General features: G+C 38.5%; 1 protein-coding gene across 1 annotated transcript in view; it reads left to right on the top strand.

The window, feature by feature from the left end:
* The first annotated feature begins 1,341 nt into the window (after positions 1-1,341).
* Positions 1,342-23,627, top strand: part of LOC150081365 (uncharacterized) — a 46,793-nt gene continuing 24,507 nt past the window's right edge. Inside the window, exons 1-2 of the mRNA XM_090379215.1 lie at positions 1,342-1,831; positions 13,085-13,198. Of these exons, the coding sequence (XP_090235341.1) occupies positions 1,468-1,831; positions 13,085-13,198 (478 nt within the window). The 5' untranslated portion in view covers positions 1,342-1,467. The remainder of the gene's footprint in view (positions 1,832-13,084; positions 13,199-23,627) is intronic.

Here is a 23,627-nt window from a genome sequence, read left to right as displayed (position 1 = left end):
GTACGGATTTGGCGTCAACAACATGAGGCTCTTCATCCACCATGCATGATATCAAAAGTGCAGGCCAGTGGAGGCGGTTGTATGGTGTGGGGAATATTTCACTGGCCCGAACATTGGACCCCTGGTGCATGTGGAACAACGTATCAGTGGTCTCCACTATCGTCAACTGCCTGCTGACTGTGTACTCCCCGCTATGTTACACTTTTTCCCGAATGACGATGGTGTCTTCCAAGGCGACAATGCGCCGAGCCATCGGGCACTTGTGCAGGAATGGTTTGAGGAACACAGTTCTGACTTCCAGCATATCGATTGGCCTCCGAACTTCCCCGATATCAATCCCATAGAGCACTCGTGGGACACTATGGAAAGGCATATCAGGCGTCTGGATACACCAATCACCTCCATTGCTGACCGCATTACACACAGCTTGGTTGGCCCTACCTCCTGAACTCTTCCGACATCTTGTTGAATCAATGCCAAGTCGGATAGCTTCTGTACTGAGGGCAAAAGGAGGACCTACGAAGTATTAGGTAGGTGTCATAATTCAGTGATCACTCAGTGTTTTAGAGAGGGTATGATGGAAAAACTCTATGGATGGAGCCTCTGTCCATCTGAATGGACCACAATCCCAAAGAACAAAGATCTCTGTCAGATGGACTTGTTTTGAACACGCCTTCCCCATTTTGAAGTTCCAAAAATCGTCTTCCGAATCGAGTTACTTTCTATGGAGGAAACTGGTAAAATATTAGCGCCTTAAGAGAGAAATTTGCAATCAAAAAAAAAAAAAGAAAGAAAAAGAAAGCGCGTATACGCTAACACAAATTTCTAATTCGTCACGCACACATGTATTTCAAGGTTAAATACATCTACTTCCGGTATGTCAAGGTGAAATGGAGACACTTCCGCTTTTAAAGAAGCATCCTTTGATATCATTGTATTACGTAATTAATCATCAATTGGTGGTGTTCCAAACTGGATTCTCGCGAATCTTCTTTTGGAGATGACGCAACATCCTCTTTACCTGACTCCTTCCACGTTTTCTATCCGTATGTGCGCGTCCAAAAAAACAAATCAAAAAAAGTGGTCCACGCTGACCTAAAGCCGCTCTTCTCAGAAACTAGTTTCTCAAAACTTTTCCAACTCGTTATCAACTTCAATGAGCTCTCTCTCTCTCTCTCTCTCTCTCTGTCTCTCTCTCCAGACCGCTTCACTTCGCGGAAGGATACCACGACTGATCGGCGAGAGCGGTAAAGTGGTGCCTGGAGCATCGCACGCTTTGTTTCGCGAAGTACGTCATTCACGTGTGTAGGCTGCCGGAACCGAGGCGCCAATCCGACTTTCTATGTAAACCACAACCACTCCTCAAAGCCTCAATTGGCTGTCGCTGGTGGCAGAGCATCTTCTGACACGGACTGCAAGGACTTCGCGAATTAAGTATACGTCTACCTCCTTTCCCCATCCGACCCCATGCACTTGCCCGCAGATCTCAACGGCTCGTCCGCCGCCGTTTCAATCGACGCAATGACGGACTTCCTGCCGACAGGCGAGCGGACGTTGAGCGAAGTGTTAAGCGAGCACCCGGGTGAGTTGGTGAGGACGGGTAGCCCAAACTTTGTGTGTTCGGTGCTGCCGTCACACTGGAGATCCAACAAGACCCTGCCTGTTGCCTTCAAAGTGGTGTCTCTTGGTGAGGTCATGGATGGGACGTCAGTTACGATAAGGGCGGGAAATGACGAGAATTATTGTGCCGAGCTCCGAAATGCTACCACCGCTATGAAGAACCAAGTGGCTAAGTTCAATGATCTCCGATTTGTCGGTAGAAGCGGGAGAGGTAAGTTCAAGTCTGTTTTCTATTGAGTTCTTAGATGGCGTCTCATCCTTTCTGTTCAATTTACTGGGAAGACTCTCCATTAGGGGAACAATGATCTGTCACTATCCTCCAAGAAGTTGTAATGAATATAATCACGTCCCATTTCCATGACCCAAATTCAAAACATTCCCAAAGATCAAGCTTTTGGTTTTCCCTCTATAAACTTCGCCAGCAGTTCTATGGTCAACCCAAGCAAGACCACGTGGGTAGAAAACATCCCAGCTACGATTCAAACTTCCCTCCATAAGTAGCCGATGTATCCTAGTTTATCTGAACCTTCAATAAACTCCACATCAATTTTCAGCTATTACGATCTCATCAAAGATCGATTGTAACCCATAATGAGACGCTAAACATTAATTAAAACATTTATTGTAATCTAACCTTATAATTATAACCTTATTTTCAATTTCTATAATATATTTTTATTATTTATTAGAGATTTCATAATACTTTTAATTTCCAAAACATTTCCTAATAATTATTTTGCTTAGTCTGTTTTGAATAAAATTTAATTTAATAGTGTTACTATTTATTTTTTACTAATTACACAATATAAAACAACGTTAATTATTTAATGATAATCTGAATTCAGTTTTAATTTCAAATTACTAAAATTATTTGAATTTAGCCATTTTATTATACCTTTATTAATTTTATGTTTCTCTTCAATTATATTTTAATAATTCTAATTGTCTCCAAGGCGATTGAAACATAGCCTTAGGAACGCTATTACCATAAAACAAAACGCAACACATTAATATTATAATTAAAAATAATTTTTCCTATATTTTAATATCAAAATAAAAGAAGCAGCAGAATACATTAATTGTGGGAATTATCTTATAAGAGCATTTCCTTTATAAACCTTTTAAATATTTTGACGACTAGTGTATACACTAAGATTGAAAATTTATACAATCAGTGTTTTTTTTGGAACATACTATTTTATGGTGTTTCCATTATTTTTATAGCAATATACCCAACAGTACATTAAGAGTAAAAATATTATATACAATCAGTTTTTTTGGAGTACTATTATTTTAATTTTTAATATGGTACTGCATACATACAAAATATACATTTCGTATGTATGTATGTAGTACCATTAAACACTATACAGCAACTTATGAAATACTGTACCTACAAAAACATTGCATTTTATGTACATCTCGCATTATAAAGCAACTCATGAAATATGTACAAAAGATAATGTTTCCTAATATTTTCTGTACATTATAAAGCAACTCATGAAATGTGTACAAAGATAATATTATCCAATATTTTTCCTGTACATCTCACACTATAAAGCAACTCATGAAATGTGTACAAAGATAATATTATCCAATATTTTTCCTGTACATCTCACTATAAACAACTGAAAAATGTGTAAAAAATATAATATTGCCTAATAATTTTCCTGTACATCTCGCACTATAAAGCAACTCATGAAATATGTACAAAAGATAATGTTTCCTAATATTTTCTGTACATTATAAAGCAACTCATGAAATGTGTACAAAGATAATATTATTCAATATTTTTCCTGTACATCTCACACTAAAGCAACTCATGAAATGTGTACAAAGATAATATTATCCAATATTTTTCCTGTACATCTCACTATAAACAACTGAAAAATGTGTAAAAAAGATAATATTGCCTAATTTTTCCTGTACATTTCGCATTATAAACCAACTTATGAAATATGTACAAAACATAATATTGCCTAATAATTTTCCTGTACATTTTTCGTTATAAAGCAACTCGTGAAACGTGTATAAAAGATAATATTGCCTAATAATTTTCCTGTACATCTCGCACTATAAAGCAACTCATGAAATATGCACAAAAGATAATATTGTCTAATATTTTTCCTGTACATTTCACCCTGTAAACAACTCATGAAATATGTATATAAGCTAATATTGCCTAATAATTTTTCTGCACATTTTGCACTAAAAAGAACTCATGAAATATGTACAAAAGATAATATTGAATTAAAAAAGAACTCATGAAATATGTACAAAAGATAATATTGAACTAAAAAAGAACTCATGAAATATGTACAAAAGATAATATTGAACTAAAAAAGAACTCATGAAATATGTACAAAAGATAATATTGAACTAAAAAAGAACTCATGAAATATGTACAAAAGATAATATTGAACTAAAAAAGAACTCATGAAATATGTACAAAAGATAATATTGAACTAAAAAAGAACTCATGAAATATGTACAAAAGATAATATTGAACTAAAAAAGAACTCATGAAATATGTACAAAAGATAATATTGAACTAAAAAAAGAACTCATGAAATATGATGTACAAAAGATAATATTGAACTAAAAAAAGAACTCATGAAATATGATGTACAAAAGATAATATTGAACTAAAAAAAGAACTCATGAAATATGATGTACAAAAGATAATATTGAACTAAAAAAAGCTCATGAAATATGATGTACAAAAGATAATATTGAACTAAAAAAAGCTCATGAAATATGATGTACAAAAGATAATATTGCACCAAAAAAAGCTCATGAAATATGATGTACAAAAGATAATATTGCACCAAAAAAAGAACTCATGAAATATGTACAAAAGATAATATTGAGCTAAAAAAAAGAACTCATGAAATATGATGTACAAAAGATAATATTGAACTAAAAAAAGCTCATGAAATATGATGTACAAAAGATAATATTGCACTAAAAAAAGAACTCATGAAATATGTACAAAAGATATTGAGCTAAAAAAAAAGAACTCATGAAATATGTACAAAAGATAATATTGAGCTAAAAAAAAGAACTCATGAAATATGTACAAAAGATAATATTGCCTAATAATTTCCTAAACATTTCGCACTACAAAGAACTCGTGGAACACGTACAAAAGATATTTCGTAACAACTTTTTTTCCAGATGTAATCCTGCACCAGATGGCGCCCAGTGACTTCGGCTAACCTTGCAAAATAAGCAGAAAATTCCTAGTTCATAAAACCTAGTGGAAGCAAAAATCCTTTGTATGAGAAACTGTACTTCTCCAGATCAACTAATAGACTGAACTCATTCAGAATTCACAATACAGCATCTGCTGGAGTAATTGCAGTAATTATTGTGTCTCCTAATTGTGTCTGTTAGATTTATGTCTGTGTTTGTTCTCCTTGATAAAGCTAATGATTCCCGTGTTCAAGGAAGCAGAGAATTAAAAACGCTCTGTAGGGCAGGTGTTTTATTACCATCACGAGAACCCCAGACATTACGGGGCTCAGTTCATCCGAACATTGCCGTTTAAGCGACTACGAGAAGTCGCATGTCACTGAGGGCTTCATTTTGGTGTCACTTAGTGTACGAAAGTTTCTCAACCATCTGCACATGCGCTGCACTTTAACAATGGCTGCCAAAGCACCGAACAAAACGATTTTTTTAAAGTTTTTAAGGAGAGGAATTTACTGCAAAATTAAAGGTAAAAGAACCGTATTGCTGATCTCTGGTACCGTCAGAGGGCGCTTTAGTCATTCAACTTATTTCGAGTCATGATCAGCTCCATCATCGCTAAAGTTCAAGTGAATATCCTCATAATGTATTCAGTTCGAAATCTTGTTAACCCTTGTCACGTCTACTTGTTAACAGCAGGGTTGTTGCTTTTCTAATTCCATCCCACAATCCAATATGGCTGAAACCCAGAAGCCATATTGGATATTGCGAGTGCTCGATTTATTCTTTTTATCCAGTTATATTAACTCTTGTTGTTATTCTTTGCCATATGGAAAATGTGAAACGCTTTCCCTATGGCAAAGCATCATTTATGACACGATGCTTCGTCACAAATCCGTGTATATTATTTACGTTTCTATTGGCATAGCAACTTCTTCAATTGTGCCCCCCTCAAGCTTTCGGAGTAACCATAGAGACTGACTGTCCATTAACATTTTATGCAGCCAGGTTTCCGAGTCATGGTCAATAATACACATCAGATCATTCCCTATACTGCTCATGCATCACACGCATGCACAGTAATATATGAGAAGGAAGGAAGTCATTATTATGCAAATCAGCTGTTGTACCCAAGGTCGTATATAATCAGCGTTCACCGATAAATAACAAAAGTATCGAATCATGACATACATTCAGAGTATAATCCGCATGTATGTCACTGGTGGTTCGTAACTAACGACTAGCATTCAAATTAACAAGCTAATCTCTTCCTGGTTTACGCCATCCATTTCAATCTAGTAAGCCTTGCGAAACAAAAGGATATAAATCATTGCTAGGATCAGGTCTGAGCTGTTATTAATGTGATCGGTGAATATATTTCTATCGGAGTAATGTGTATAAGAAAGCAGGCATAACAGTTCATTGAGACAAAATTATATAAGTACCGTATTTTTCGGATCATAAGAGGCACCATGATTTTGAAAGGCAAAATTATGTGAAATATTTTTAAAAAATTTCCTCCTTTTAACGTCTTAAAATGCTTGTTGGTCTACTGCACATAAATGTAACTATTCGATTGCTTAGTTTTCGTGCTCTTTTGCATATTTTATCACGTCTCTTTGTTGTCATGCTTTTTTCATCACGATATACACAAAAAGCTTTAAACAAAGTTACATTCGGTTTGGAAGTAACCTGGCCACTGTTTTCTCATTTCTGGTGATATATAAAACAAAATCAGTTTCTATCAATGAATCCATGATTATAATATTTAAACTGAGCAGCACTGAAGATAAATAATTGGGACTCATCATCATCTTCGGCCATTTTCAATCCACTGTAGGATGAAGGCCTCTCCAGCAACTTTCCAGTTTCTTCTGTTTTGTGCAATGGCCATCCATTTACTACCATGAACTCGTGAATTTCATCTGTCCATCTCCGTTGATGTCTTCCAGGTTTTCTTTTAGCTCCTCTTGGGTACCATTCCGTTATTTTCTTAGTCTATCTGTCATCATGTCTTCGAGCTATGTGTCCTGCCCAAGACCATTTTAGTTCTTTAGTTTTGATAAGAATGTCCTTTACTTGAGTTTGCTGCCTAATCCATGTGTTTCTCTTCTTATCCAACAGTCTGGTTCCTAATATAATTCGTTCCATTCTTCATATTGTGGTATTTTTCAGCTTCTTTTCCATTCTTTTGGTGAGTGCCAAACTTCCATAAGTCATGGTGCTCTCCGTAGCCGAGTGGTCAGGAGCGGGAGTGCAGTAGCACACGCTCTTTGAGTAGACCGGGGTTCAAGCCCCTGACTGCTGAATACGGTCGATCTGCCAATTTGCACTGGACCAGCGTGGCAGATTATGGTCCATTTCCCTCAGCATGAATTGTTGAGGAGGCTTCCATCCTGCAGTGGGTTGATAATGGCTGCACTTTACTTTTACTTCCATAAGTCATGGTGAGGAGTATACATTGGTTCATTATTTTACGTTGCATGGACATATTGGGATATTGCTCCTCAGTATATGACTATATTTCCTGAATGTTATCCATCCAAAATTTATTCTTCTCTTGTCTTCCAGGCATTTATCATTATTAAGTTAAGCTAATGACTGGTGCCAGATAAGTATATGACTCCACCTTTTCAATTACTGCTCCTTCAATCATTATTTCCCTTTCCGTGGCATACTTGTTCATCATTACTTTTGTTTTAGCCATATTCATCTTTAGTCCAAAATCCTTACTAACTGTGCATAACTGATTAAGATTTTCCTCTAATTCTTTGGGATCGTGGCTTATGACCACAATGTCATCTGCAAATCGTAAATGGTTTAGGTACTCTCCGTTCACATTGACTCCTTTCTGCGACCAGTCTAATCTTCTGAAAGCTTCCTCAAGGGCAGCAGCAAACAGCTTCGGAGATATTGTGTCTCCTTGTCGAACTCCTTTCTCGATTTTAAATTTGCTACTGTCTTTGTCTAGTCTAATAAAGGAGGTAGAACTCTCATATATTTCCTTCAAAATCATAATATATGGGGTATCTATGCCTTGTCTTTCCAGTGCCCGAAACATTGCCTTATGTTGTATGGAGTCAAATGCCTTTTCATAATCCACAAATGCCAGGTACAATGGCATCTGTGGGACTAGATGGGGATTATCTTGTAGAACAGAAGGCTCTGTCGCCGTGATAGGGTCGGCTCGAGGCAGTTGAAATAGCATGGCTCTTTCTGTCTTTCTCTAAAACTTAGAGGTAGCCCAAATTTCGACTAGTGTTTCAAGACACAAGCAGAGAAGGAGAGAATAATAAAACAGCACATAAGAGAGATAGATAGAAAAGGATAAAGACAGTAAGAAAGAGCGAGCGAGAGTAACGGGCAGTAGAGAAAAGTGCATCGTTTGGCGACAAGCTAGATATTAAAAGATCGAGAAAAAAGATTAATACAGTGAGAGTGGTGAATGAACAGGCAGAGAAAGATCTGTGTTCAGATTAAAATAAATAAATAATTAGCAGAAACTGCTATGGTGGTGAAGTTACTGAAGTCTCGTGTATGTGGCAGTAGAAGCACACCTGCTGGAGATTTGATCCTGGCCAAGTGAGAAGCCACAACGAAGTGCGTAGTGTACTCTTTCTGATAGTACCTCGAAGAGGATTACATGAAATGATAACACCAGCAAAAAGCCACTTTTTCTTTCACTAACGATAAGTCTTTGAAACAATCTAACTGCCGACTCTGTCCTCTTCTAAATAATTACTACTAATTACTACATTTGTGCTTCAATTCTTTCTTTCTTCGTGTCCCCCATTCGGTTTATTGTTATTAGGTGCAATTAACTGGAAGATGAGTCATCGACTAATTAATTCCCTAATTAAATGTGGTAAATAAAAATCCAAGCGATAATTACCACCCCAAAGCTCAGTCGCCAGCCGTTATCACCAAAACTGTAAGCCTAATATTTCTATTGTGCGCCATTAAACACTTTTCGCAAACTTTCTGCTTTGTAAGGATGATGCCAGCCTCAGAAAGCTGATCTACGTTTTTCTTTTCCTCCAGCTTATTATCTAACGTGGAAAATTTATAACACTGCTCAAGGAAGCTAATGTTTCAGGATTTCTTTCATCAATCTATGGATTAATTCCTAATTCAACTTCACTTTTCTGGTATGCACTTAGCGGTTTCGATTCCTAAGTGTAAACATCTAAAACATTCAGTGTACTCTCGTCTAACCACTACCTGTCTTTCTTTCACTCTTTCTCTCTCCGAGAATATTTCTAAGCTGTCTCTTTTACTACTCCCATCCTTGTGATTTCACTTTCAGGAAAAGAATTTTAAGTCTGTTAAACAGACAAACCGACCTTCAGAACGCACGCGCTGTTTTTGGGCGCAGTGCATCGACTCTCAAAGCTTAAGTTATTTTTACACTAATGTAAATTACCATAGCCTCATCTAACCACAACGAATGTTAGAATTTTCACCCACCGAATTACCGACCTTGGCTACTAAAACCAACACATAATCTCTCAACAGGTGGCGCCACTAATCAACTTCTCAATAATCACATATATAAAAACCTTTTTTTTTTTTTCGCAGCGAAAATTACAAACACATCCATTCATTAAATAAATTACTACTACTTGTGTTTTTAGATGTTTTGTTGTTTTTTAACTTCATTTTGGCATGTTTTTTAACCATGAATTCTTGTTTAAAACAAGCAGTTCCTTATTCATTATTTTCCTTGCATTTCTGAGCTGTCTCAAACCTTTTTCTATGCATACATTCTCTTCCAGATGGTATTTAATGCTTGTCACTAGCACACATTCTTTCGTGCTTACCCCTTTCTCCTTCCCTCGGTCGTGTCTCGTGCACTGTGGAACGCACAAATTCCCTACACATGACAATACGGTTAAACTTCGTTGCCTCTAGACCGACCTGGAGCCGCTTTGCACTGTCAGCCCGACCACACATCGCTGTTGGAGTGCGAGCGACAGAACCCGTAGATAGAAACAGGTGTAGTGATGACCCGTATGTTCAGACTAGCAGTCTCCTTACTTCCTGTTTGGGAGCATCTTGCATCCTTTTTCAAGAACTCTGGTTTAAAAGAAGGGCTATATGAATCCCACGTGTGAGTAAGCGGAAGGAATCGCTGACTGACTCACCGGAATTAATTACAATCGTTTTTACATCAACTCGGAGGCGTTTGTGCACTGAGGCAATAGGGTAGGGCCTCCCTCTTGTCAAATACAACGGGAGTGTTAACAAGATGTTTAAATTTATTTAAAACGAATACTTGATTGATAGGGAATAACTCAAAATTTTGGAAACAATTTTAAAATATATTTTTAATAATAATTATCGCCATAGTAATTAATGACAAACAGTTAATAATAAAATAAATAACAATCAGCATTTCTTTCGTGTATTTATTATTATTTATAAATTATTTATTTCATAATAATTATCACAAAATCATATTTTAAACGGTAAATATTTTTATTCAAATTAAACCGCAATCGTAAATATGTAAACTGCGCCATAACTAATATTTTTAAAGTGAAGCAACCTAATTATGTATTCAAACCGCGAGTTTGAATAATGAATAGATCATTTCTAAATAGCAAACTCGTGTGCACGTGGAATGACGTCATTAACAAACCAAACGAGTTCGAATAATGAAATAGACATTCATAAATAGCAAACTCGTGAGTACGTCATTACGTCATAACTGATCATAAACGAGTTCGAATAATGAAATAGATCATTTCTAAACACGTCATGACGTCATTGTTCATAAACCTTTCACGAATTCGAATAATGAAATAGATTTCTAAATAGCAAACTCGTGAGCAGGTGGACTGACATTATAACCAATCAGAAATGTTGAAATTTATTCAAAACTCATCATTTTTACATTTGTTTTTTTTTTTTTTTTACTTTTTAAGATAACATTTGTCTGGATGAAATGTTAGAAGTATTTTCAGAGTGTGAGTGTTGTTAAAAGCGATTGGTACTTCATATGAAAGTAAACGAGATAATAAAATACAAAGATAAGCGTTCATAAACTTTGGGCGATTTTCTTAAAAGATTTCTTGTGAGAACGTTGACTCGATGAGTCATGATCCTAAAAAGAAAATTTAAGACCATAATTACATGCGTCATGTGCTGCTGATGAATTCAACTGCAGAAACAAACAAGCTAGTGTATAATTATTATTTAACCAGCAAAGAAAATGAAAGTGGCCTTATTAACGATATAGTTCAATTGGTCTCTTACCCCCTTGGCTAAAATACGTCCATTATATCACGCGCTGTTGAATAAAGGCGACTACTTGGCGAGTCCACGAGATAACTTTTGCAAAACCAAGGTCAGTCTTGTTAACTTTTTGAAGGGTAGTATACATAAATGTCTATTTTCACGCAGATTACGCGACAATTCTCAAAGCGATTTTTATGGATTGTATGGCTATGTTTATGTAATATTTTCAAAATTGCATCGAAGCGCCCCCTTTCGCAACTATGCGTAACTAACTCATTAAATAAATACTAAAAAACGTATTTTCTACATAAAATTTAATTTTTGAATGTTTTAATCGGCAGAGCGAATTTTTTCAAGCCTCCTGGCGTAACTAATGCGAACTAATGACAGATTTGCGTAGTTTTAGTTCAAACAAGGGATGTTATGTACCAGTTCCGTAGCAGGATACTATAAGAGAATTATGTGGGTGGTGGTAGAGGAAAGGGGGGACATTACGTTCAACATTCGTCAGGAGGTCTAACAAGACTTTAAAAAAAAAACTGCTGCACGAAGAAAACAGGCTTCCATCCGGGACATTAACATCCAGCGAAAGCAACCCTTACAGTTTTAAGAGTCATATTAGTTGTGTGTGTGTCCCGAATTGTGTCCGGTTCGCTGACTGAGCAGGCGGCTCTCACCATCACCCTAGTGAGGTTCCCGATCAGCCGAGCGTTGCCTTTTCCCCGCCACGGCTGGCTGTTGCCTAGCTGACTGTCACATTAGTTTGGTTAGCAATTTTTACCAACTTTTCGGTAGAGGACAAAAAGCGTTTGCATTAATGGCCCTCCGCCTTGGCTTTTGAGATGAACTCATGCATGCAAAAGCAGCGACTGTGGCCTCTCTTTCTGGTCGACTAGTTCAAGCCGACAGACGGGGTGAAGGGGGGGAGAGGTTCCTCCTTACAACGCATCATTTCTACTGCCTGTGAAATGAAAACAAATGACGAAATCTTCGTCTGAGCAAGCAATGGATGATTGCAAAGTTCTCCTCTGTCTTGAGGTGTGAATCTGAAGCTCTTTTTTTATTCTTTTTCCATGAACGTTTTTGCCATTAGCACCGAGCCTAACACTAAAAGCCTTGCGTCAAGGGTTCTTTAGCATACAAACCGGTTGCCACTTGAATCATTTAAACACGACGAAAGATGGAGAACGTGGCTGTCATTAACGAAGAACGGTGACAAGAAAAGGGCGGTAGAGAGAGGATCACTTTCTGCTGCCCTTTGTATACGGTCCTAATGTACATCCCCCTTTTTTTCCCTTTTCTCCTCCCCCTCCACCGGCCCTGAGATAATTAGAATCAAGCTTGAAAGTTTTCGAAAGTTGTTGGGTAAAAGTGAAAGATGCTAAACCCGGACGTTAGATGGCATCGCTTCTTTAGGGGTCATTTAGAACGATATGAAAGTAAAAGTAATTAGTAAAGCATGTACATCTCTTGGGGTAGTGGGGACTGTATTCTGATATACCAATATCATAGAGTATGGTGAATTCCCCTGGCTGGTACCAAGACTGATTCTCCACCAACTCTTTTCCGTGTTCACTTCCGTAAACAGCTATTCAGGTTAAAGTAGGTCAAACTGCACCTCCAACCTAACAAATCGCCATACTGTTTAATACCAGAGCCTGTTTTCTTTGGCACTTCTTGGAATTGCATGTTTTTTCCCTCTTGCTGTAACTAACACAGCTCCTATCACTCAATTTGAGATGTTTTGATATGTTTTACTCCTGGAAAATTTCATCATCAACCAGAGTAAAAAAGCCTTGGCAGTTCTTGAAAAACTCTTTCAGAACTCAACGAGACTTATTCATCTGCGTTTTTAAAAATTAACTAAATAGTCCAGATCTGATGGAAAGCAGGGATACCACTTATGGCATTGTATCTAAAACAAAAGTAAACAGCAATGGATATATTTCAAGATAGTAAAATAGAGATTTATTTTTTTAAAAGAGCTAATTAAAGCTTAACTTTTAATTAATCTGTTCAATACTCTTTGCAGGAAAAAGCTTCACTTTGACCATCACAATCAGCACAAGTCCACCTCAGGTTACCACTTACAGCAAAGCCATCAAGATAACTGTAGATGGACCAAGAGAACCTCGAAGCAAAACACGTAAGTTTATATTTACACAATTTGATTGCCTTATACCTTTAAAAATAATATTTTAAAAACATTTATAAACCATCAGTCTTTAAGAGTTCATTGCTGAATTTCTGGATATTAATTTTTAAAAACAATGTTATTTTATTAACTCAATACAAATATTGATCTAATATATAATTATGATAACAGAAGATACACGAACAAACAAATATAACTTGGAAAAAATGCGTATTACTTTTACACACTGAGTGACAACTTTATTGGGTACACCTGTCTAGCGAGTAGGTCCCACTTCAGCCCTCAGAACAGTCTGGATTTATCATGTCATGGACTCGATTAGGTGTCGAAAGCGTGCTGGTCCATTTTAATTCAGTTACTTCCACAGTTGTTTGAAATTCGATGGCTGCAAATCTAAGGTCTTTCCAAGGTTTCAACAGGAAAACGCTTCTTTTATATTATAACGCAGTTTTCATCCCAATTACTACCTTTGCTTCAGGTGTTTGGTTTTCCAGAGCTACAAACGTTAATTTCCAGAAGCTTCTTTCAATGCTGCGGGTGTACAGGACGGTGTATTCTGCAGTCCTATAGGTGTTAGCAGGTGTTTTACCTCTGTACTTACACCTTATATAAAAGGGACTTTGCTACAGACCGAAACGTAGAATCCTAACCGAGATATTAAGGATTTCCTTTGATCTCACCACGAAAGCCTAAAGAGAAAAACATCGTATGTCGAAAGAGATAACAAATATGTGGCAAATCCCTTGGACATAAGCTCTACTGGCAACGTTACTCGCCAGTTCTTACCAGAAGTTACTTTTAATACAAGTAATAATGTTAGTAGGTGGTTGTCTCTCTCTCAGCTTGACTACAACGTTCTTATTGACAAGACATGGCTCCATTAACTTTAAACTTTGGTTTTTATAACTCCACGCTCTGGAACTGCGGTGCTGAAGAAACATGGATGCACATACTATATTATTGTAATATACTCGAGATCTAAACTGAAAAATTCCATAAAAAATTTAGTACAAGGCAATGAAGCCTTAGTTGACAATCCATCATCGTTTACTGCTCTGCAAACGTATTTGAAGTATTCAATAAAAGGAAACAGGACCTCTTAAGACAAGCCACTTTTCATCAATCTTCGTGCATAATCATGTCTTAATATCATCACAAGTCACAGCTTCTAATGGATAAATCTTTTGACCACCTTGAAGATTTAATCTATGATCCAAATCTTAATTTGTCGAGGAGTGAAAACTTCAAGATTTACCTGGATTTGATTTACCATCCTGATCTCCCTCGATTTCGACTTTGAACGACTCTTAGACTCCCAGAACTTCCCTGATTGGGATTTTCACAACTGTTTGTGTATAATCTTAACTTCGATTTTCGTCTGTTCTCGGGAAGCTTCTTTGAAGATCTACTATTATAGTTAATATTACTTCAAAAAATATATTTTTATTTTATTTATTTATTTTTTAACGCTAGTCCCTTCTGGGACAGGGTTTTGCTGGCCTCTAGTTTTACTAGAGGCGCTTTGTTATGCTCGTACCCTGGGTTGGGCTCACAATGGTACAGGATACTGTTGGCATCCACTGACTCCAGTGGATGAGAGATTTCTGTGGTTTTTCGCCACTAGTACGAATAGAACCTGCCGGCCTTTTCGTTGGTGGGGCTGCCTTCGAGGTGCTCGCTGTTCCCTGGTGGCTTAGGGCCACCAGGGACAGTTAGTCACGGAATAGACCACTTTTATATTTGAGGCCGAAGCTGAGGACCACAAAATATATTTATGCAGTTGTTTTATTGTCAAATCCAGAGGACTACTTTCATTGATTACTTTTTTGTATGATGATCCTTTTTCTCCCTGTCCTCTTTTGCTGCTTTCTCATCTGTTCAAAAGCCAAAGGAGAAAAAGTTGATCTTGACTCCTCAAATCGAATACAATCAAACATGGTTATAATGACATCTAGGGGGCGTCAAGAAAAATTTTTTGTTAAATCCGTTGCTCGTTGTAACCGTTATAATACTTTACTGAAGTTTCAAAAATGGCAACGAAATACAATAAATAGCAGTTGTCGAATATATGCCCCCGTGTTACCATAGTAACACGTAGCTCAGTTAGTTGATCACAGACGATGATATTGGTAATGCCCAATATTAGTATGAGGACATTCGACAAGCTGGTTGAGTTTTATTTTATCTGTTTGGTGTTTTTCAATCGTCTTGCTAGGGTTTTAATGCTCACAGAGAACTGATTATACTTTACTACAAGTTGCCTTGATATTGTGCTTCTTTTAAACAAACACCGTCTTTATAAGGTCAATCTGCCGTTTAAAACATGGCTGAGTTAGTTGGTCTCAGGCGATGGTAGAATGGTTTTCCTCCCGAAAACTTGGATTTTTCTTCCATCAAACAGGCAAATCGACTACAGAACACACTCAATTTCCGGACATTAAAGTCCGTTTAAAATGCATTTTTGTTCTGTTAATTTTTGTTCTGTTAATCTTTTTAAGATTAACAGAACAAAATCTAATTAGAAAATTTCCTTAATAATCCAGGAAACAGTATTTGCTGATAATAAAAATCATTGCAAAAAGCAAGGCCAAAGTATAACTGCGCATGGCAACCAACTGGGAAATTCTTTCAAGTGTTTATTAAGCTCTCAACCATACTATCACGCTATTTGGTTGTATTGTGCAGCACAGGGTGCCCTTTTTATTGTAAATAAACAAGTTACCGTGCACATTGTGGTCAGCCTACAAGGTACGTCAATCTTGCCATCCCAGAGAGAAATCAAAGCCAGCCACACGGAAGCAAGCTATGATGAATCATTGGATATCCTCTAGGCAAAGGAGCCATTTTAATTATTTAACCACTGCGTGCTCCTGCCTTCTTGAATTATGGATGGTATCGTGCATCATTGCTTCTGTGACCTGCACAACAAACCAGAATTTAATGTTTTCCGGCAGCTGTTAGTATCCTGTACATATTCGAAGCGGCCTCTGGTGAGCAGCTAACCAACTAAATCCACTAAGCAGTTATTTTAAAATTAAATTATCCGATTGACAGCGAAGAAGACTCTTTTGGTAGGGAAATGCTCGTAGCGCCACCTGGAATACTAACAAAGCGAAAAGTTTTCGCATAAAAGAAATAAACGTCGATTAATACTAGAAACATTCTTAATATAGTGTTTTATATTATAAATTAAACAATTTTGTATTTATTTGGGTTTAAGTGAAGGATAGGGTCTGGCTAAACGAAGGGCCCGTATTATAATCAACCAATCGCTTGGTCATTTACTTTTAAAACTTCTTTGAGATATTTCAAGTTCTAAATGCTGCCCATAATAATGGGCAGCATTTAGAACTTGAAATCTCGAACTTGAAATCGAAAAATGTAATCAGCTGAGTTGGAAAATGATGGGAAAGGTGCATTCTAGGAAATTAGACATTTATTTGCTTGGAAAACGGTATTAAGGAAGGCTACGTGGACTAAACTCTAAGCACATTGTCCACTATGTATATGTTTTCGATTTCTCTTTCATCCAGGCACTGCTGCAGATCAGACGACTGTTTAAAGTTTCAACACAGGGTCCCTGGCTAATACGATGTCGTGGGAACTGACCGCATGTAGACAGTGCACGAGAAAGCAGAACCGCTGCAAAAGGCGGGTAGATGACAGAGCATCACAGATTGACCTACTACAAGGCTCTGAGAGCGCCAGTAGATGCTGCTGCTGCTGCTGCTGCAACTACGGCAGTCGATACAGCGGCACGCAATACGGATATTTACTCCGAAAGACCCCTGTGGGCTACAGCCGGCCATAATGAAGCTCCATGAAGCCATGAAATATTCATTGGCTTCGCTTCGAAACTTGGGTTGAAGACGAACCCCATTATTCGCTACTCCACCCCGGGGTAGTGTTTATGTCGCGAGGCGGCGACGTCATCCGACCCATAGAAAGAGGCCACAGCACGCACGAACGAACATACGTACACACATGCCGCACGCACATGAATGTTAGGCGGTAGTGGCCCCCTAACACGAACGCAGACTACGGAACTGCGGCGAACCGCCAAGATTAAATTTTCATGTCACGCCAGCCGATCTATCAGTGGCTACCCCATCGATACAGCGTATAACGTGCTCCTTCGGCAGGGGAGGAAGATATTGATTGCAAAGATTCACCTTATCCCTTTCGCCTACCTTGCTTCGTGTCTATGGTGGTGCAGGTCTATTGTGGGTAATATGCAATAGTCTGCCTTTGTGATGAGCCTCTTTAAATCGCCTTCTCCTACGTATATCTCCTTGATGCCATTCGATGCAAATGAAAAAGAGATTTAGCGATTTCCGTGAAATATGTTGGTCTGGCTATTTCAATATGGAATACTGCTTTGGCTATTTGATCATTGGATAAAAGCCCCCTTGAAATCAGCGTTTACATCCAGAAAAGTCAAGAAATTTTTTTTGGGTTCCCATGCTTGATTCATTAGCACTGTTTTAGGAACACTCTTAAAGGATCCAAAGTTGCTGTTCATAGTCCGGTTTTCAGTGACTTCTAAGCAAACCCAAAATGATGCTGTTTCAGAAGTATAAAGTTGGTGTTAAATGAAAATGTAAAGACTGACCCGATTAAAATTATGTACATTAATATTTAATTAATTAATATTTTCATTTATATCTGGATTCAAATTTAGAATTTCTAGAATATCAAGCCATATAGAAATGTGAACGGATAGTTGGTGATTTAGAAATCTTAAACTTCCAGTTTCAAAAGCATTGGTCTTTACAAATAAAATGTGAAAGACTTTATAGAGAATGGTTTTAGTTCTGCCATTAGCAACAAACCTCGAACTATTGACAAGTAGTCCGAGTTCAGCCCCTTGCTAAAATCCGATTTTTGCTTTGCATCTCCTTTTGTCACGGTGGCTATAGTTTGTCTATAACTTTAACATGCTATGTGCAACTGCCGATTTACCCTTTTCTGTGTGAGCCCCTCTAGTAGTATTATTCACCTGGGGTTTCGCCCTGTATGTATATACACATTTCTTTCACAATGGTTGTCTTGAGATCTAGTTCCTGTCCAAGTAGGACAGGAACTTGATAGAATGGGAACTAAGTTGCCACAGGATTTATTAAACTTCTTTGAGGGGCTTGCCCTGCCTTTATTTTGTCTATCCCAATAGTTTTAAACTTAGCCTCTTCGGGGGATCAAGCGTCTAACGTTACAATTAGGGAATGTTTCCTCCCGATAACTTCCACCCTGACTTTTGGCTTTGCAGATGGCGAGTCAAAAAAGATCAACTTTTTAATCACCTGTAATAATTTTATCTATTTTCAGATTTTTAGCAGATACAAGAACAACCGATGTATAATTATAAAACCCGGTTCTTTTAATAAGATACGTGCATTTTATTAATTAATGGAAGAATCCATCTTTTGCTGATTTATCGCGTTTGGAAACCAGAGATTTTTCCATCTACATGAAACCAGTTAAGGCTTCGCTGTACAAAGCGAGATGCATTGAAGACAGTTGCTTCCCTACTGTCCGCTTTACACACAGCACGACAATGACCCTTCCGTAGATGAATGGTCATTCGACTCATCAGTCCGCACCAAAGAAAACCAGCAGTCTATTTCCTGTGACCTTTCATTTAACCCCAAACCCCGGAGTTGGGTAGCCGCTAATACCACTCCTTCTCCTATCATTATGTACAGCTGTCAAACAGTAACAAATAACTGTCCGGTCAGCGAAATGACCGCAGGCGTGGGTAAAGGAAGACAAGGGGTAGTCAAGGTGACAGTAACCATGACAACAGGCAGACATAAAGGAATAGGACAGCTCTTCCCCAGAGACCACGCTTGGATTTTACGTTTACACCTGCTACACTCGCAGCTAACAATAGGATCTGATAAATGACATTGCCGCTGTCTGACACCAAAAAATGGACGACGTAACGCATGACATCCAGTAATAACTGCATGATCGCTAATATCCTGCCGTGGTTCCTGCGGAAAAAGTCACACAAATTACCGACACAGCCTTGTCCTGTTATTATCTAAGTCACTGGGATTAACAAGTGATGTGCTGACTGTAGTATAATGGTACTTTGTCGCTGTCCTACGTTAGGATGTCTCTTTTTGACCTTCTTGTAGAAAGTCAGACTTCAAAATTTTCATCGATTAGTATATTGGTATCACCAATTCATTCTTTCTCTCTTGGGAAATCTTTTTCCGTTCATTGAGTTTTTAAAATTAGGAAAGATACGAAGTCGCACGATGCCTACCAAAGCGAATTATCGAATTGCACGAGCTCCTTTTTTTTTTGTTGCCAAAAAGTCTTATAGAAGTGTCATTGTGACCTGGCGCATGGTCATGATGAAAAATCTATTTAAATGGGCCAATAATGTCCTTTTACACACAACAGAATTCGTTTAGAATTTCCAAACATGTCTCTTTAATTATTTAGACGGGTGGTTTGCATCCCATTAGCCCCAAAGCACTGTAGAGCTCGTCGAAACTAGGGCGATGAACACGTAACTTAAGTCTGACAAATGGCGTACAGTTCTGTTCTCTGATGAGTCTCGTTTTAGCCTACAGACAGATTCTAGACATTATTTCATCTGGAGATAACGAGGAATGCGGTACCATCCCTCCGTCTGCGTGGGTAGCACAGTTGTATCGTCACCGTCCAACCACACAGGGTGGAAAAGGCCCGAGTTCGAATCCCGTCGATGACGCGAGGAACTTTAGTGGGTTTTTTTCACTCCGTGGCTGAGTTAGTCGGTCTCAGGCGTAGATAGCAAGGTTTTCTCCCACAGAAACTGCGGGATTTTCGTCCAGCAAAACAGGCAAATCGACCACAGAACACACGCAATTTACAGACATAATACACAATGCACGACAGATGAATTTAAATATTCGGGTGGCCTAATATATAATAGTTTTTTTTTTTTTTTTTTTTTTTGGTACCATCCCTCCAATATCAGAGAAAGTGACACTTACAGTGAAAGTGGTGTGCTCGTGTGGGACGGAATAATGATCAAGGTTCACACCTCTTTTATTTTTTCATAGCGATACTGTAACTGCGCAAAGGTACCGAGAACAGATCCTTCAACTTTAGAGGTGTGGTTGGCCCAGATTTTCTTTTCATGCACGACAACCGCACATAGAGCTCAAGTGGTGGAGCAACATCTTGAAACTGAAGATATCCGACGACTACCATGGCCAGCACGATCATCAGACTTAAATCCGATCGAGCATGCGTGGGATGCCTTTGGGCGTCACATATCACCTGACAGCCGACTCAGCGAGCTAAGGAAGAAGAATGAAATTTGTTGCCAAAGAATCTTATAGACACCTTTATATTGAGCATGCTTCACTGCTGTGAGGCCTGTTTAGCTGTTGGAGGGGATCATACGCCGTACTGAAGTCATGTGACGATATTTTCGAGAACTTGTATAGACTGTTAGTAATCCTGGGTATAACCCCCGTGCACAAGTACATGGTGGGTGACCACCCAGGTGTGAACCAATGCAAGCAGGGGTCGAGGTGTGGTGCCCACATCACATGGAGGAATGCCGTCCCCTCTATGTTACCAGGCAGTACTAGGTGGTAGATGACTCTCATCAACCGGTGCAAAACCACCACTTTGCTTATTGGAGGCTTGAAGTGGTGGAACCCATGTTTAGTCTCTAGAGCTAAGTTCCGGTCAACTCTTCCATCATGCAGTATGACTGATGACTTTTGAGGTTATGATGAACATCGTGGCGAGATCCAATATTCCTTACATTTCGAGGGTACAGCTCTAAAACGGCGTTCGCAGGCCGGCCGCTAGTTAGTACACCGAACCGAACCTATTCGTAACTCTCTAGGAGGCTTCCTCTACTCTGCCAGATAGCGACTGGAGGGGGTCCGAGTAGTGCGTATGTGGGGAGCATTGTCGAGGCCACGTTATGTCAAGGATCTGGGTATATTTTTACCATGTGTACGCCATATCCAAAAATTTCATTACTTCATACAGCATGTCCCACCCACTCTTTCTTACTATTGAATACACCATGAATAGTCAAACTAATAGAGCAAGCTTATCTGCGAAAAGATCTAAACCTCCCAAGCACTTCCTAATTCATTTCACAAATATACGTAGTCTCAATTCTAATCTCAACGATGTCCATTTCCACTTGCAGTCTGCCAAACCACATGTACTTTTTCTGATAAAATCTCAGTTATCGGTTGATTCAACTACTGCTCATCTCAGTTGCCCAAATTATTCGCTGTATGATTCCTTTCGCCTCAAAGGTGGTACTTGTGCATATATTCCCTGTCAGAGACTTGGCAATTCGGAATCTCCTCTCTTTGATCTTCTCTGGCTTAAAATCTCTCTACCTCACTGTGTCAAATTCATCTGTTGTCTCTACCATTCTCCCAACTCCACTAATCACTTTGACTTTCTCCAGTCCAACCTTCCTAACAGTGAGGTAATTTTCCTTGGTGATTTTAATGTTCACAACTCCAGCTGGCTTCCGTTTTCTAGTCACACCGACCCAGCAGGTCGAGATGCTGAGGCTTTTGCAGTTACTAGTGACCTAGCACAGATTGTTCATTTACCTACAAGAATATCGGACAATTCTAATCATACAGCCAACACGCTTGATCTTTTTCTCACAAACAACCCTTCTAAGTACACGGTCGAAGTGAGAGGTCCTTTAGGCACTTCAGATCACAACTTGGTGATTTTCTCTTCTCCAATGTAATCTTTATCTCATGGCTATTCCCAACCTCGTGTTGTTTGGCATTACAAGAATGCAAAATGGGATGACCTGCGAGACTTTTCTTCTTTTCCATGGTCGGATTACTGTTTCAAAACTTCTGATGTCAGCGTTTGCTCAGATCGTGTCATTGAAATTATTCTTGCAGGAATGGAATCCTCTATCCCACACTCCACTTTAAAATCTCGTCCTTTATCTAAACTTTGGTTTTCCAATAAATGTGCTAAGGCTGTTCAAGAGAAGATTGTTGCATATCGTAATTGGCTTGTTTCTAATTCTTCAGTTTCATTTTCTGCTTACACCAAATCACGCAACAATTGTAAAGCAGTTATTAATCAGTCCAAACTAGAGTTCGAACAGGCTAAGAGTAAAAAACTTCCTTCTTGCCCTAATGGTAGCTGAGCATTCTGGTCTCTTGCCGAAGCTATTGGCCACAACTTTTGCCCATCTCTGTCCAAACCAGATGGTTCTGTTGTCACTTCAGCCAAGGATAAAGCTGATCTGCTAGCATCCCATTTTTCTTCCAACTCATATATTAATGATCTTGGTAAAACACCTCCCACCATTCCCAACACGCTCCATTCAATGCCTCCTGTGGTCTTCCGTCAAAAGAATGTCAGAAGGATTTTGATGAATCTTGATGCTAAGAAAGCTCCAGGTCCCGATGGCATTTCTCCACTTGTTCTCAAAACATGTGCTCCTGAACTTACTCCTATTCTTTGCCACCTCTTTTCGCTTTCTTATTCCAAAGGAGTTTTTCCTTCTGCTTGGAAATTTGCTCATATCCAGCCAGTTCCTAAAAAGGGTGACAAATCCATCCCATCCAATTATCGTCCCATTGCAATTACTTCTACTCTTTTTAAAGTAATGGAGAAATCAATTAACCGCCAATTCTTAAACTACCTAGAAACCTTCCATCTGATCAACGATCGCCAGTATGGATTCCGTCAGTGTCGATCCACTGGTGATATTCTGGCTTATGTTACCCATTTATGGACTAATTCAATGGAAAGGTTCGGTGAAACACAAGTAGTTGCTCTTGACATCTCAAAGGCTTTTGGTCGTGTTTGGCATAAAGGTCTTCTAAACAAGCTTCCATCTTATGGTTTGCCAACTGTTTTTAGTAATTGGTTATCCAGTTTTCTCTCTGATCGCTCACTGAGGGTGATGGTAGATGGCTCTCTGTCTTCTGACTTCTCCACTAATGCCGGTGTCTCCCAAGGTTCAGTTCTTTCCCCCAACTCTTTTCCTCTTGTATATTAATGGCCTTCTTCCATTGACTGAAAATCCTATCCATAGTTTTGCCGATGATAGCACATTGCATTCCACTTTCCATTTTGAGAAACACTCCAATTTCTAGGCAAAATGATATATCTCTTTTGGGGATTACCCTGACTTCTAATCTCTCTTGGCACAAGCACATTACAAATATTGCTTCTTCTGCATATAAAAAACTTGGTTTTCTCTTTCGCTCTCGCGTTTCCTTTTCTTCCAAACAGTTGTTCACTCTGTACAAATCGCAAATCCGCCCTACCATGGAATATTGTTCCCACATCTGGGGTGGTGCCCCCAAAACCTCTCTCAGGCTTCTTGATTCCATTCAGAAAAGGGCAGTTAGGTTAATTAATGATTCATCTCTAACAGAGTCTCTCCTCTCGCTTTCTC

This window comes from Mastigoproctus giganteus, chromosome 8 (assembly GCF_048544385.1).
Source record: "Mastigoproctus giganteus isolate SK-2022 chromosome 8, ASM4854438v1, whole genome shotgun sequence".
NCBI lineage: Eukaryota > Metazoa > Arthropoda > Arachnida > Uropygi > Thelyphonidae > Mastigoproctus > Mastigoproctus giganteus.
This window is presented reverse-complemented; position numbering and strand designations above follow the sequence as displayed.